This window comes from Pristiophorus japonicus, chromosome 1, assembly GCF_044704955.1.
Source record: "Pristiophorus japonicus isolate sPriJap1 chromosome 1, sPriJap1.hap1, whole genome shotgun sequence".
NCBI classification, from domain to species: Eukaryota; Metazoa; Chordata; class Chondrichthyes; family Pristiophoridae; genus Pristiophorus; species Pristiophorus japonicus.
This window is the reverse complement of record NC_091977.1, coordinates 370965158-370980408: the sequence shown is the minus strand read 5'-3', so window position 1 is coordinate 370980408 and position 15251 is coordinate 370965158. Positions and strand designations below refer to the sequence as shown.

At 46.4% G+C, this 15251-nt stretch overlaps 1 protein-coding gene across 2 annotated transcripts in view; it reads left to right on the top strand.

The window, feature by feature from the left end:
• Positions 1-15251, top strand: part of rbbp8 (retinoblastoma binding protein 8) — a 290628-nt gene that overhangs the window by 213316 nt on the left and 62061 nt on the right. For both annotated transcript variants that reach the window (XM_070875006.1, XM_070875014.1), the window contains 4 exons: positions 8411-8523; positions 8631-8706; positions 8789-8967; positions 9415-9522. In XM_070875006.1, the coding sequence (XP_070731107.1) occupies positions 8411-8523; positions 8631-8706; positions 8789-8967; positions 9415-9522 (476 nt within the window). The remainder of the gene's footprint in view (positions 1-8410; positions 8524-8630; positions 8707-8788; positions 8968-9414; positions 9523-15251) is intronic.

The window sequence follows — 15251 nt, the reverse complement described above, 5'->3', positions numbered from 1 at the left end:
GAGTCTGCTGGAGTGACCATAGTATTTTGGGGCCCTTGTATCTCGTTTATTGAACATATGTTTTTTGACCGTGGCTTTAAGGAACCTCATGGAGCATTTATTTTCTTTTTGAAGTAGGCAGTTGGGGCCAGAGTGCTGCTATAAATTGTCCATCAGTGAACATAAACTGCATTAACCATTTACTATCATTAAGTTAAATACTCAGTATATTTTTTATGACCCTGTAATGTCACAGTTTGTACAGACAAGAGCTCTGCATTCATGCAAAGTTTTATGACATGCCATTTTAGACTTTGAAACCAGAATGAGCCATCAACTGCTTGACTAACATTTTGTTATTGTCAGAAGGGTTTATAAAATATTTCACTGAACTACATTAACCACAGCTTATTTATCATATGCATCTCCTTTACATCAATAATTTTCCCTCCAATTTGCACACGAAGATAGATTATGATTGCTTATAATAATTTATTTTTCCCACATTGCATGTTCAAAATCAAATCCACCTCTTGCATTTTGTGTCTAAACAGCAAACGATTGTTGATCTGTTTACATAAACTGTACATTGAATAAGCTGTGTTCCAAATTATTATCTGATTAGGAAACGTAATAAATCAACGCATATATTGGCTATACAGGTATAAAGACAAACAGCTAGGAAAAACATTTTCACTTTCAACAGTGTGGGTTGGTGATGAGTAGAAAGAATGCACTTGTATTATATAGCACCTTTCATGAGCTTTACAGCCGTGAAGTACTTTTTGAAGTGTAGTCACTATTGTAATGTAGGAAACGCTGCAGCCAATTGGCATGAAGCAAGCTCCCATAAACAGCAATAAGAGGACCCGATTCAACATCTCATCCAAAAGACCATGGGCTAGATTTTACACTTTTGTGCATATCGCCAAAAAATGGGCGTTATTTCCGGCATGGGCGATAAAAATGGGTTTTCAGATCGCCGGCTTGTCGCCCATTTTCAAAGCCCCTCGTCTCCATTTTAAAAATTGGGCGTTACCGCAAGCGATATGAAATAGGCGTTAGCGTTAAATCTCTCTGACCTTCTGCCGTAAAGTTTCACCGTCCTTAGCAATGGCATGGCAATGCTCAATTCCCATGATTCAGGAGGCCAAGGGTCATCATTACATGCACATAAGAGGAGACACAGAGAGGGAGTTGAGAGGGAGTGAAGGCGTGTGTGGTTGTGGATGTGGCTGCCTTGGGAGGAAGGAGGGAGACTTTCGAGCTTTATAGCAAATTGTGCCCCAAAAAATTAGCTGTTACCAGCCAGATCTTTTCCTGAATTTGGTGCCTAAAATGAAGGGAGAGGAGGAGGCGACACAGCACGCTTGTGGAGACTGACGCTGGCGAAAGCAATGAGCTGGGAGAGGAATACATTGGAGGATACAAAAGAGTGAGGAGGTTCTCGGACGAGGCTAATGCCTCCCTCCTGCAGGAGGTTGAGTCACGCTAGGGTCACTTGACCGAGGGAGGGCGTGGGAAGCCCACCCCAAAGGCCTACCAGAAGATATGGGTCGAGATAGCAGAGGTGGTCTCGTCGGCAACCAAACGAGGTGCGTGAGGGCAACCAATTCCGCAAACGATGGAACGACCTTGTGGGATCCGCAAGAGTAAGTATTACATTGATTTACATGTACTTATGTGTTTATATACTTTGATTTGTAAGAGTCATAAGTGACTATCATCAGATGTGAGGTCTTGCACTTTTACCAGGAATGTTGTACTCAAAGCCTGCGGTAACGGTGCATGTCTTTAGGTAAAGAATCATGATTACATCTGTCGGTTATGTGTTGTATCAGTCTCTGTGCTGGTACCTAGCAATGATATCACGCATTGATCTCATGCCATGTCGTCCTGTTATCTTTTACAGAAGAGGCTCTCGACGAATAGGTCCGAGCAGAGGTGAACGTGTGGGGAGGTCACCAGTCACCAGCGACCTCACTGACCTGGAGGAGCGGGTGCTCGCACTTGTGGGGAGGCACCCTCGGATGGCCACGCAGGCAGCTGCAGATCCTGAAGTGATGCCACGTGAGTAAAGTATACACCATTGCGTGATGTAAATTCAGTAGATGCCACACCCACTCATATCCGAACAAAATAATATATGATGATTTCTAAAATTGTCCTGTAAATAATGCTGGCCTCATACGAATCATTGCAATGCAGAATGTGTTGATGGTCATGAAATGTGATATCTGTGATGATTTTGATAGCGGTGGTGCTTTTGTTGTGTATATGCTGTGTGTAGCACCTTGTGACCAAAGCACCCCCTTCTCCTCTAATAACCTAATTTGTGTTTTGCAGCTCAGCCAGCCGCACGTCCCAAGGCAAAACCACAGAGGCTGGAAGGTGGAGACGCGGGTTCGGACTCGGCGGACAATCATACATCTGCTGCTGAGGAGGTCCGATTCTCGCCCGTCAATCAGCTGGGTCTGTTCTCCACTGCTGAGAGTGCGGACTTTGAGGAGGCATTCCACCCAAGGCCATCTAGTGCTTCTCCGGCCATTCCTGCCTTCACTCTGGAGGTACCGGGCCCAAGCACCGAGCCACAGGGCGCCCCATATGTCCCCAGGATGGCGCCGACCCCGTGGAGGTTTCGTGGACGTGGCAGGTCTGGTCCACGAGCGCCACATGAGAGCGGAGAGATAATAAAGTTGTCCAGGAGAACTGTAGACATAGGTGACCAGATCCTAAATGCATTGGGGGACATATCCCGATAGCTGGCCACCATCTCCAGCACCATGGCTGAGTACGTTCCGCGGATGGCGGAAGCCCTGGAGCCAATAGCCAGGAACACTCGTGGCACAGGTCTCCCAGTGGTCCCGGAGCGCGGCACTCCACCTCTAGGTTCCGCACCTCCAGTGCCAACGACAGATGAGAGGCAGGAGCAAGATCCTGCTTCTGGATCTGAGAATGTTCCCACCTCAGTACCCCCCGCTTCCGTATCCGTGCAACCACCGGCTCTGCCCTCATCCCCCCCCCCCCCCTCAGTGAGGCACCGCCTGAGGAGCTCCTCGGCCAGGCGGCATGGAACAAGGAGGGGAAGGGGTAGAGGTGGGGAGAAGAAGGGGAGGGGGAAAGAAAGTGAGGTGCACGTCCGCAGGTGATGGCTGTGTTATATCTCCATCTCGGTGTATGCAATTTGTTGCAATGTATGGGGGGAGGGGGCCACCCTGTTGGTTTGCATTTGTCTCCTGTGTTGCTGAACATGTTGACCATTTGATTGATGTCAATGGTAGAAAAAGTGGGGTGGGGGTGTGGTGTTTTTGCCCGTTATACTTATGGTTTCAGACCAATGGTCTTATTAAATGTTTTTTATTCAACATAACTTTGTTGCATATTGTCTCAGATAGCTGGATCATTACACACTGGATTCCTTAACATGAAAGGGTATAATTACACTTAACTTGAATCAACTTAAACTTTAACTGGCGCCAAGGTGATGCCCACCATTGATGTCTGAGCTGCACACACAGCAGTGTGTCAGCTTGTCAATAACAGCAACATTCTTTCAGGCAAATCGCTCATTTATGGGCTCCTGACGCAAGAGTCCTGCAGCTATATAGTCACCACGGGCCCTTTCCTGCGGTCTGGAGGGGGGCGTGGGCATGGTTGCATAGTCAGCCTGTTTGTCTGGCCCGAGGTCAGCGACCAGCCCCTCATCGTCTTCTTCCTCTCCTGAGGTCGACCATCAGTCCCTTCTGGCAATTCTTGTCCCCTCCTGATAGCCAGGTTGTATAGCATGGAGTGCACGACCATGAATTGAGCTACTTGCTCAGGGTTGTATTGTAGCTCCCCTCCTGAGTGCTCCAGGCATCTAAAGCGCTGCTTAAGCACAGTTATTGTTTTCTGGACCACATTGCATGTGGCTCTGTGGCTCTCATTATATTGCTTCTCTAACTCGGTGTGGGTGTCATGCAGGGGAGTCATCAGCCAGGTGACTAGGCCATATCGTTTGTCACCAAGCATCCAGCATTGTCCTTGTGACTGACCGGTAAACATGTCAGAGACAGCGCTCTAACGCAGGATGTGAGCCTCATCGAAGCTGCCCAGACATTTGGCATTCACTGCCATAATTATCTGGTTGTGGTCGACAACTAATTGGACCTTCAGAGAGTGAAATCCTTTTCGGTTGCTCAAAACCTCTGGGTACTGAGAAGGTGCCCTCATGGCGATGTGAGTACACTGTATTGCTCCTTGCACCTTGGGGAACTTAGCAATGCAGTAGAATGCTCCAGCCCTGTCAGTCTGAGCCTCCGTGGTCATAGCGAAGCTGATAAAGTCCATCCTACATGCGTACATGGCCTCCGTGACCTGTCTAATGCAGCAATGTGTGGCATGCTGAGACACAGGTGAAATGTCGACCGCCGAGGCCCGAAAGGAACCGGACGCATAGAAAGACAGTGCCTTGACCTCGACCTCGACGGACAGTGATGTCCTGAAGGTGCTGGCAGGCTGCAGATCTGGCCTGATGAGCTGGCATATTTCACTGATCACCACTTTGTGGAAGCGCAGTCTCCAAAGGCAGGCGTTCTCGGATAAGTCGAGGTAAGACTGATTCTCCAAGTAAGTGCGGGGTGTGTGTATGCTCTGGACCTCCTCCTCAGTCTGGCACGTCTTAGATTGGGCACATAATGCTGTGGATTAGATGTTGTGCCATTTGCACTCTGCAGCATCTGCGTAGTAATCGATGCAGGTGGAGAAATGGCTGGCTCCATTCCAATAAAAGTATAATGCCGATTGTTCACAAGCAATAAATTTCCACACTAAAAGACACCTACAGTAAAACCCAATCGTCCACAGTATGAAAAGTGGTCTGTTCAAATGGTCACTTCACCTGAGAAGAACTCCAGAATCAATCCAAACTCCCCCGAAGTTGAAGCAGCCTTTTCAATGAAGCCGACCTGCGATTTGAAAAATGACGTCCACACCACTGTGATTAGTTCAGAACAGTTCAACTTTTTCAGAGCGGTGTTTTGGGCGAGCGATACTGTGGGCGAAATGTGTGCGAGGTGGTGAAAGTGACGCTGGGCAATATACTGGGTGGTAGTCTCGGCAAATGTGATCTTTACGACAAAAAAAAGTGGCCCGGCAGTATTATTGAATGTCGCCATTAATTACGTGAGGAAAGTACCGTTGGGTGATATTATGGGCATTGGGTTCGCCCAATATGATGATTCCGCCCAAAAAAAGCGGTATTTTTTTCCCGGCGTTGGGTGCATGGCGAAAGTAACGCTCGGCAATAAGTGTCCGAAAAATGGCTGTCAGTTTCCATTTTGTGGCTAAATGGGCATTAAAATGGACATTAAGTGGGCGTTATGCATGCCAAAATAATGGAAAATCTAGCCACATACCTCTGACACTGCAACACTCCCTTAATACTGCACTGGAGTGTCAGTCTAGATTTTATGCTCAAGTCCCTGGAGCTTGAACCCACAACCTTCTAACTTTGAGCCGAGTGAGCTACCACTGAGCCACGGCTGGCACTTAATGGATGTGTGTTGGGGCTATACAAATGTCTGCTCAGCAGAAAAAAGGATGTAGCAAACTTTGCTTAGCAAATACTAAAAGATGGGTGTTCAAAATTTACTTTTTGTAAAAAAAATAAATGTTCTTGCCATTTTCTGCAACTCAGTAACCAAACTGGAAATGTGAATTCAGGTCTTTCAATGCAGATGTGTAACCAGCTTCCTAAATGTGCAAGAATGGTCCAAGGTGACTGACCATCCCTTCTCTGAGGTGGTGCCTGAATTCTGCTCTCTGCATCCCCATGCCATAACAGCTGACAGCAGGAATAAGCTGTGTAGGGAACCAAGTACAAACCCATGTCTTACTGGTGTATGGCACAGCAAGTCGAAGCTCCAAAGTAATGCAAGTCTGGAAATCATTTTAGTCAGTGATATTGGGCCCAAGTTTCGAGCCGCGTCTAGAACGGCGCAGTCCCGACCTGGACGCCCGTTTTTCGCGCCACAAAGTGCGCCTAAAAAAACCCTCCGTATTCTCCACCTCCCTGCAGGTCCTCTGGCCCTCGGCGCAGCGCAGCAGAAGCTGTAGGGGGGCGGAACCAGGTCCCTGCGCCGAAAACAGTGCCGGGACCTCTGCACATGCGCGGTACAGTGGGCACGCAAGTGCAGTAGCTCCAGCGCCCGAAACTGTGTGGGAGGGGCCCGAAGCACGCAGCCCCCAGCCCTGGCCGAATGGCCTCACTGGGACTGCGTGAATAAGGCTCCTCCCACGGCCAGCTCCTGCTTCCTCCCGACCTGACTCGACTCCCACTTCCCGCCCCCGGACCGGACCCGACACCCGCTCACCCTCACCCCCATCCCGCCCCCGGACCGGACCCGGCACCCGCTCTCCCTCCCCCCCACCCTCCCCCCGCCTCCGGACTGGATCCGACCTGACCTCCCTCCCCCCGACCTGACCTACCTCTCCCTCTCTCCCTCCCTCCCCCGAACCGACCCAACGCCACCTACCTGTAAATATGGTGCTGCGGACGGGCCCTGCCCGAAGTCTCGGGCCCGGCCCGTTCAGCCTCCCCCCCCCCCCCCCCCCCCCCCTCCAAACTCCTTCTCTTCTCCCCCCCCCCCCCCCCCCCCCCCCCGAATCTCCTTTCTCCCCCCCCTCATTCTCCTTTCTCCCCCCCGAATCTCCTTTCTCCCCCCCCAATCTCCTTTCTCCCCCCCAATCTCCTTCTCCCCCCCCCCCCAACTCCTTCCCCCCCCAATCTCCTTCTCCCCCCCCCCCCCATCTCCTTCTCCCCCCCCCAATCTCCTTCTCCCCCCCCAATCTCCTTCTCCCCCCCCCCCCCCAATCGCCTTCTCCCCCCCCCAATCTCCTTCTCCCCCCCCAATCTCCTTCTCCCCCCCCAATCTCCTTCTCCCCCCCCAATCTCCTTCTCCCCCCCCAATCTCCTTCTCCCCCCCCAATCTCCTTCTCCCCCCCCCAATCTCCTTCTCCCCCCCACAATCTCCTTCTCCCCCCCACAATCTCCTTCTCCCCCCCACAATCTCCTTCTCCCCCCCACAATCTCCTTCTCCCCCCCACAATCTCCTTCTCCCCCCCACAATCTCCTTCTCCCCCCCACAATCTCCTTCTCCCCCCCACAATCTCCTTCTCCCCCCCACAATCTCCTTCTCCCCCCCCAATCTCCTCCCCCCCCAATCTCCTTCTCCCCCCCCAATCTCCTTCTCCCCCCCCAATCTCCTTCTCCCCCCCAATCTCCTTCTCCCCCCCAATCTCCTTCTCCCCCCCAATCTCCTTCTCCCCCCCCCAATCTCCTTCTCCCCCCCCAATCTCCTTCTCCCCCCCCAATCTCCTTCTCCCCCCCAATCTCCTTCTCCCCCCCAATCTCCTTTCACCCCCATCTCCTTTATCCCTCTCTTCCCCCATCCCGCCCCCTTCTCTCCCTACCCTCCCCCTCCCCTCCCCCTCCCCTCGCTGTCAGAAACACAGACACTGACAGACAGAGAATGAGAGACACAGACAGACAGAGAGATAGAGACACACTGAGGGGGGCAACCCAGCATGCTGTTGGAGGGCTCTCGGTGCTGCAGTCGGTAAGTAGAAAATGTTTTATTTATTGATTTTTTAAAAATTATTTCTTATTAATTTTTTTTGATTGATTTATTGGTTGATTTATTGATGTATTTATCATTTATTATTGATGATGGCTCTTTATTTGTAAAACTGAAGTGTTTAAGGTTTGTAAACTTCCCTTTAAACACCCCCCTCCCCCCCCCCCCCACCATTCCCTACGCCTGATTTGTAACCTACGCCTGATTTTCTAAAGTGTAGACAAGGTTTTTTCGAGCGTACAAAAATCTTCACTTACTCCATTCTAAGTTAGTTTGGAGTAAGTTTTCACTGACGAAACTTTGAAAACAGGCGTAAGTGGCCGGACACTTGAAAAAAAATTCTGTTCCAAAGTGAAACTGTTCTAACTGACTAGAACTGGAGCAAACTAAATGACGAGAATTCCGATTTCTAAGATACTCCGTTCTACACCAGTTGCTCCTAAAAATCAGGAGCAAATCATGTGGAAACTTGGGGCCAATAACTCTAGAATCTTACAAGAGATATTTTTAATGTTCCATGGACTTTGTCTACATTAAAATTGGACAAATAAATTCAACATTGATGTATTAAATTGACTTGAAGTAATGAAGCAATTCTTAACAAATTCCCTGTTTAAATGGGAAATCACTTCTCGTGTTCCAGACTGAATTTAATATTGTGCAGTTTACAACTTCTTAAGCAATTTCTGAGCACAGTCCATTTTTTTTTTACCTAAAGTGCAAGTACGCTTGGATAAATGCAAGTAAATCGGCAACTTATTTAAGTCAACAAAATTTTGCTGTAATTTTAACAGACGGAATTGTTGCTGTTGCAGGTTGCGAGCAGGCCTATGTGACAGGTGTGCAGTTACTGAAGAGCACATGAAGAAAAAGCAGCTGGAATTTGAAAATATTCGACAGCAGAATCTAAGGCTTATTACTGAACTAAGTGAGTGGATGTTTAGGAGATTTATCTTGGAGCATATTTTTTATTTTTTGAAATTAGTTTTTTTTCTTATCTTTCTACCTCTCTCCATCGTTATCTTTAATCAACAGTGAATGAAAAGAATAGCCTTCAGGAAGAAAACAAAAAACTTGGTGATCAGCTTGAATTACTCGAACATCAGCTGAAGTAAGTCATGCATGTCTATTGCTCATCTTGCATGACTTTATTTTTAAGCTTTATGGCCTGATTTTTATTTCTATGATGTCAGAGAGCAACAGCATGAAGTGGTGGGAGCAGCAGACCATGATGATGGAATAATTCCCGATTCTCCAATTTTATCTCTTTCCACCTCTGTGGTTAGCAGAATGCGAAGGAGAAAGGAAAACCGTCATATTCGCTATGCAGAGCATGCTCATGCAGAGCCTTCACGACAACAGTCTGATGATGGTATTAGTATGATTTGTGATACATTCAGTAATATTATTCTATGTTGCAAAACTTAGTATAATCTGTAATTATTATCAGGTATTTGTTTCCATTTTAAAATTATGCTGATAATTTATCCAGACAAATGCAAACATGAAGTTATTTTATTCTGGGGATCCTTTGTATGATCTTAAAGCCATATGAACATTACAGCAGGTGGTTAATGTACATGAATAGAGATAAATGAACTGCGTTGTATAGCTAGAATATAATGTGATTCAGAATCAAAATCTCCATCTGTATCTTATGACTAAAAATTCTTACGGTTTAGCTTTACCAAATAAGCACCAAGTTTATTTAAACAAATATTTGCTGCAATCATAATCCCACTTTATTCTCTAATAACAGTTGTAAACTATGGGTCCTGGAATGTTTATTTGTTGTAATTGATATTTTGTTATTGTGTAGAAACATGTAAAATGTTGTTAGCACGCTTCTCTGGCATGGCCCAACCTATCCAGAATGAGGAAATCCTAGTTGCAGACACTTGTGAACTTGGACTATCCTCAATAAAGAGTAAGTTCTAAACACTGTGCGATAAAGTGAATTAATTTGACAGATGTAATGAATGACAACTGAGTTGTAAATTGTCTTGATGGCTCTGGCAACAGCAATCCCTGTTTACAAATGACTCGCCGTCAACTATACTAAAAATACTTGACAAATTCAACATGCCCTAACATGCACAGCTATGTTGTAATTTTCCCTCTTTTTATGAGAAATAATTGCATTGTAATGTGCATGTCTTTTTTTTACCATCGCAACTTTGAAATACTGAAATTCCATTAGAGCTAAACTGCCATTTCTCTTTTGTGACCTTAGTTCAAATACAGCTCAGATCGATGGACTGAAAGTTTCCTTTTTTGCTGACTAAAGATCCTACATGAAATGAGTTTGGACAGTGTCTCTGTCTCTATCTCTGTCTCTATCTTTCTCTCTCTCTCTGTGTCTCTGTGTTCTATACTTTTGCTATAGAATTGTACATTATTCCATGTTGCTGTACCAGTGCCTGGTATATACTCAATATCGTATCCTGGGGTTTGTTTTCTATCCTTTGGCTATACTTATTTGTAATGTCAGATGTGGCTCAGTTGGTGGCACCTTCATCTCTAAGTCAGAAGTTTGTGGGTTCATACAATTCTCTGCTAGAAGCAGTGGTGGAAGTAGAATACATAGTAGCTGTTAAAAGGGAAGTGGAGAAAAGACAAAAAAATGGGACCTGGTGTGGATACCTCTGTGCCAGCACAGGCATAATAGGCTGAATGACAACCTTCTGTGCTGTCAATTCATTCCAGAGTCTTGATGTAATGGTACTCATGATGCCTTCTTCAATTACTTTTCACTTTGCATATTTCTTCCGCCAGCAGTACAGCCTCAATTATGATATGCAGCTCCTGTTTGTAAACCTGGGGGGGCATCAGGACCGCCATGCGGGGGCTGCCTGTCTTTTACCAGGAACTCATCAGGGTCTGGAACAGAGTCGACACCAAGCGCAGCTCTCCACCGTCTGGAGTGGCGGCTGTCCTGCAGGAGCCGCTGCTCAGGAATCCGTACCTCCACGACCGCGGTTTTAGGTGGCAGGCGGACGAGCGGGCTGTGGCTGGCGAGGTGACCAGGGTCAGGGCCCTGTTCGATGGCGGAGGAGCGGGCTGGATAGCGCCAGACATGCTGGCACGGCGTCTAAACTGGGTCGACATCCGCCGCGCGACCAATGCCATCGAGTCGCTAAAAACAGCACTGGGCCCTGACTCCGTTAGGTGTGTCGAGGAGGCTCAAGCACGTGGGAAGATCCCGTCTGAACTGACCCCTGTCCGGACGGAATTCCTCATCGGCGCCAAACCCCGAAACCTCCCTCGGGAGCCGGCGCCTCAACTTGAGCCGCCTCGGGGAAATCCCCTCCGTGCCTTTCCATTCTGCACGGAGGGGTTTCCTGTATGGGCTGCTCCTGCACACTCTCCACCTTGCCATCCTCGTCTGCTGTCCGGACACGCCATGGCGCACCATCTTGCTGTCCGGAGGAGGCGGGGGTCCCCGATGGAGTGCACTCTATGCGGGAGTCCTCCCACTATTTATTGGGGACTTGGTCTGGAGGTGGTACACGGAGCAGTCCCGTGCAATAAATTTTTAAGTCGGTTCACGGGCTCCCAGGCGGCCTGCAATTTCTGAAGTCTGGAAGAATCCGTGTTCCATGTTTTTATGGAATGTGCGAGGTTGCAGCCCCTGTTCCATTATTTAAAGGGGCTGCTCCTCAAATTCTGGTTGCACTTCAGTCCCACACTCCTGATCTTTGGGCACCCTGTGCGGAAGGGAGCGGGTAGATCCACGGGCCTCCTCGTAGGACTGCTCCTGGGCACGGCCAAGGGGCCAAAGCCGGTCCAGGCAACGGGCGGTCGAGGGGGTCGTTTAGCCCGACTACCTGCCTCTCTTCCGCGCCTACATCCGGGCCAGGGTGTCCTTGGAGATGGAGCACGCGGTGTCTACCGGTACGCTTGCGGCCTTCCGCGAGAGGTGGGCGCCGGAGGGACTGGAGTGCATCATCACCCCCGGCAACCAAATTTTAATTTGAATTAATGTCAAAAATGTAATTTGTTTAAGTTTGTCGGTTTTAGTGCCCCCCCACCCCACTCTCGCCTTTTATCCAGGGGCACTTGTATAATTTGTGTTTTGGTGCCTCAGAAAAAAACAAGGGGGCACCTGAAAAGCTTTTGGAGTGTGCCCTCTCCTTTTAAGAGGGGGCACTTGATTACTGATTAAAACAAAATAGTTGTACCGAGTGTTATCATGCTGTAGTTATGTTGTGAATTTGGCATTAGTGGCATTCTGCCTTGTGTGCTTTGCTGTGCCAAACACAGTGTAAAGCAGAAGCTGGACATTGAAATAAAAACCTAAAATGCTAGAAATACTCAGCAAGTCCGGCAGCATCTGTGGAGAGAGAAAAACAGAGTTAACATTTCAGGTCGATGACCATTCGTCAAAAATTCGTGAGTTTTGACGAAAGGTCATCAATCTGATTGAAGTACAAACCCAACTGGTTCACTAACATTCTTTTGGAAAAGGAACCTATCACTCTCACCTGGTCTGGCCTGCACGTGACTACTTGGATAATTCCAAATTGGCTATACCTTCTGTTATATCGTCAGTACAACTCACAAACACACACAAGCTTTAAGATGGCAAAATACTCCGAAACTCTAGTCAGGTGACCTCTTCCCTCTTTATTTGTACACAGCACTGACTGCAGTGCCACAGTAGTCCACAGGTGGAGCTATATATATTACACTTTTCCCTCCTTAATGAAGAAGTAATTATAACAAAGTAATCATCATACATAACTTGTATCGTTATACATAAAAAAGATATGGACTTATTTTGCCATATTTACAAATCAAGCTTAACCACTTGTTTTTGTTTCGAAGAGGATACCTTCGCTCTCGAACAGAACCTTCCAAACATGGTGTTGAACTTAGATTCATTCGAGGCTGATCCTGAGGAATGTTTTCCTCCAAGGGATGCCCTTGATTTCCATTTGAACTCTCTCTAACTTCAAACTGTTTGTCTGCCTGACTCTGATTCAGACTTAAATTCTGACTTTCTTTTGGATTTGTTTCCAATACATTGGATGTAGGATATGATACTGGTATATCAAAACTATCTGATTCAGAAATAATTGAATCATTCCAACCTTCAACTACTTTCTCATCTGTAGGTAAAATATGATCAATGTGAACAAACCTAACCTGCCCATGATCAACCATCTTGACCAAATATGTGTGAGGACCACATATCTTCACCACTCTTCCTGGTAACCACTTTAACCATTTACTCTCACCTTCTGATTTAATTTCACACTTCTCTCTTACTCTACCTCGATCATGATTCTCTTTTTGCCTTAATTGTTTCTCTTCGATGGATTCTGCCAAGTTTGGTTTATAAACGAGAATCTGGTTGTCCATTGAGAAACAACTCTGCTGGTGTTCTACCAGTAGTTGTATGAGGAGTATTATGATACGTAATTAGAAAATTAGCCAATTTGTGATCCAATGACAACTGTAATTTCTTTGGATTTGGATCCAACATCTGTTTCATGAGGGCACGTTTTACAATTTCTACTGTGCGACCTGCTGCACCATTTGAAGCAGGGTGGTATGGTGGAACCTTGGTATGTTTCACACCATTTTTGCTCGTGAACTGCAAATTCTTCTGAACGAAATTGAGGTCCATTATCCGAAACAATTTCTTCTGGAAGGCCAAATGAAGAAAATAATCTTCGTAAAATGTCTAATGTTTTATTTATTGATAATTTCCACATTGGAAACACCTCGACCCACTTCGAATCGCTATCAATCACAATCAACAATTGTACTTCAAGCTCAGCAAAATCGATATGTACCCTTTGCCACACCCTGGGAGGTCATTTCCATGGCTGTAATGGTACTGATGGTGGTTCCTTGCTTATAAATTGACATGTTGTACACTGACTGACAATGTACTCTATATCTTTATCAAGACCTGGCCACCATAAGTAACTGTGCAAAACTCTTGGTCAAGCACATTCCCAGGTGCTGGTCATGGAGATCTTCTAATAATTTGGACCTGAATTTATTTGGTATAACCATCCTTGCACCCCACATGATACAATCTTTATCGACTGATAATTCATTCCTACGAATGAAGAATGGATGAATATCTTTGTCTGTTACCTGGTTTGGCCATCAATTTGCAATATAATACACCTTTTACATAACTGGGTCACGTTTGGTTGCTCTACCAATATATTCAGCTGTGACTGGCAGTTTATTAATGTATGAAAAATAGAACACCTCTTCTCTATTGGGTGTAACTTATGATAGGGAAGGCAATCTAGACATAGCATCAGCATTACTGTGATCAGCTGATAGTCTGTATTCAATATCATATATATATGCTGACAAAATCAAAGCCCATCTCTGCAATTCGGGCTGCAGCTAATGTTGGAACTGGGGACTTTGGATGGAGGATTGCTGTCAGGGGCTTATGGTCCGTAACGATGGTAAACTTACGACCATACAACTTATTTCTTATGTTCATATGTTTTTGACCCTAAAAATTAATGTCAAAGCTTCCCTTTCAATTTGCGCATAATTACGCTCACTGGCACTGAGTGTATGTGAAGCAAAAGCAATTGGTGTCTCTTCCCCACTATGTAGTACATGAGAGATCACTGCCCAACTCCATACGGAGAGGCATCACATGCAAGCTTGATCTCCTTAGATAAGTCATAGTGAACTAACATGGTGCTCTCTACCAATTTGCTTTTACACTCCTTGAATGCTGTATCGCATTCTTCTGACCACTTCCAATGGACCTGTTTTTTCAATAGTTCATTCAGTGGATGTAATACTGTAGCCAAATTTGGTAGGAACTTCCCACAAAATTTCAAAAGACCCATAAATGATTGAAGTTTCAGTGACATTCTTGGGAGTGGGTGCATTTCTGATTGCATCCAGCTTTCCCTTAGTTGGGTGCAAACCATCTTTGTCTACTCTGTACCTTAAGTACACCACGGAGTTTTGAAATACCTCACACTTAAGAATATAAGAAATAGGAGCAGGATTAGGCCATACGGCCCCTCGAGCCTGCTCCGCCATTTAATACGATCATAGCTGATCCGATCATGGACTCAGGTCCACTTCCCTGCCCGCTCCCCATAAGCCCTTATTCCCTTTTCATTTAAGAAATTGTCTATTTCTGTCTTAAATTTATTCAATGTTCCAGCTTCCACAGCTCTCTGAGGCAATTAATTCCACAGATTTACAACCCTCAGAGAAGAAATTTCTCCTCATCTCGGTTTTAAATGGGCGGCCCCATATTCTAAGATTATGCCCTCTAGTTCTAATCTCCCCTATCAGTGGAAAGATCCTCTCTGAATCCATGTTGTCAAGCCCCCTCATATTCTTATACATTTCGATAAGATCACCCCTCATTCTTCTGAATTCCAATGAGTAGAGGCCCAACCTACTCAACCTTTCCTCATAAGTCAACCACTTCATCTCCGGAATCAACCTAGTGAACCTTCTCTAAACTGCCTCCAAAGCAAGTATATCCTTTTGTAAATATGGAAATCAAAACTGCACGCAGTATTCTAGGTGTGGCCTCACCAATACCCTGTATAACTGCAGCAAGATTTCCCTGCTTTTATAATCCATCCCCTTTGCAATAAAGGCCAAGATTCCATTGGCCTTCCTGATCACTTGCTGTACCTGCAT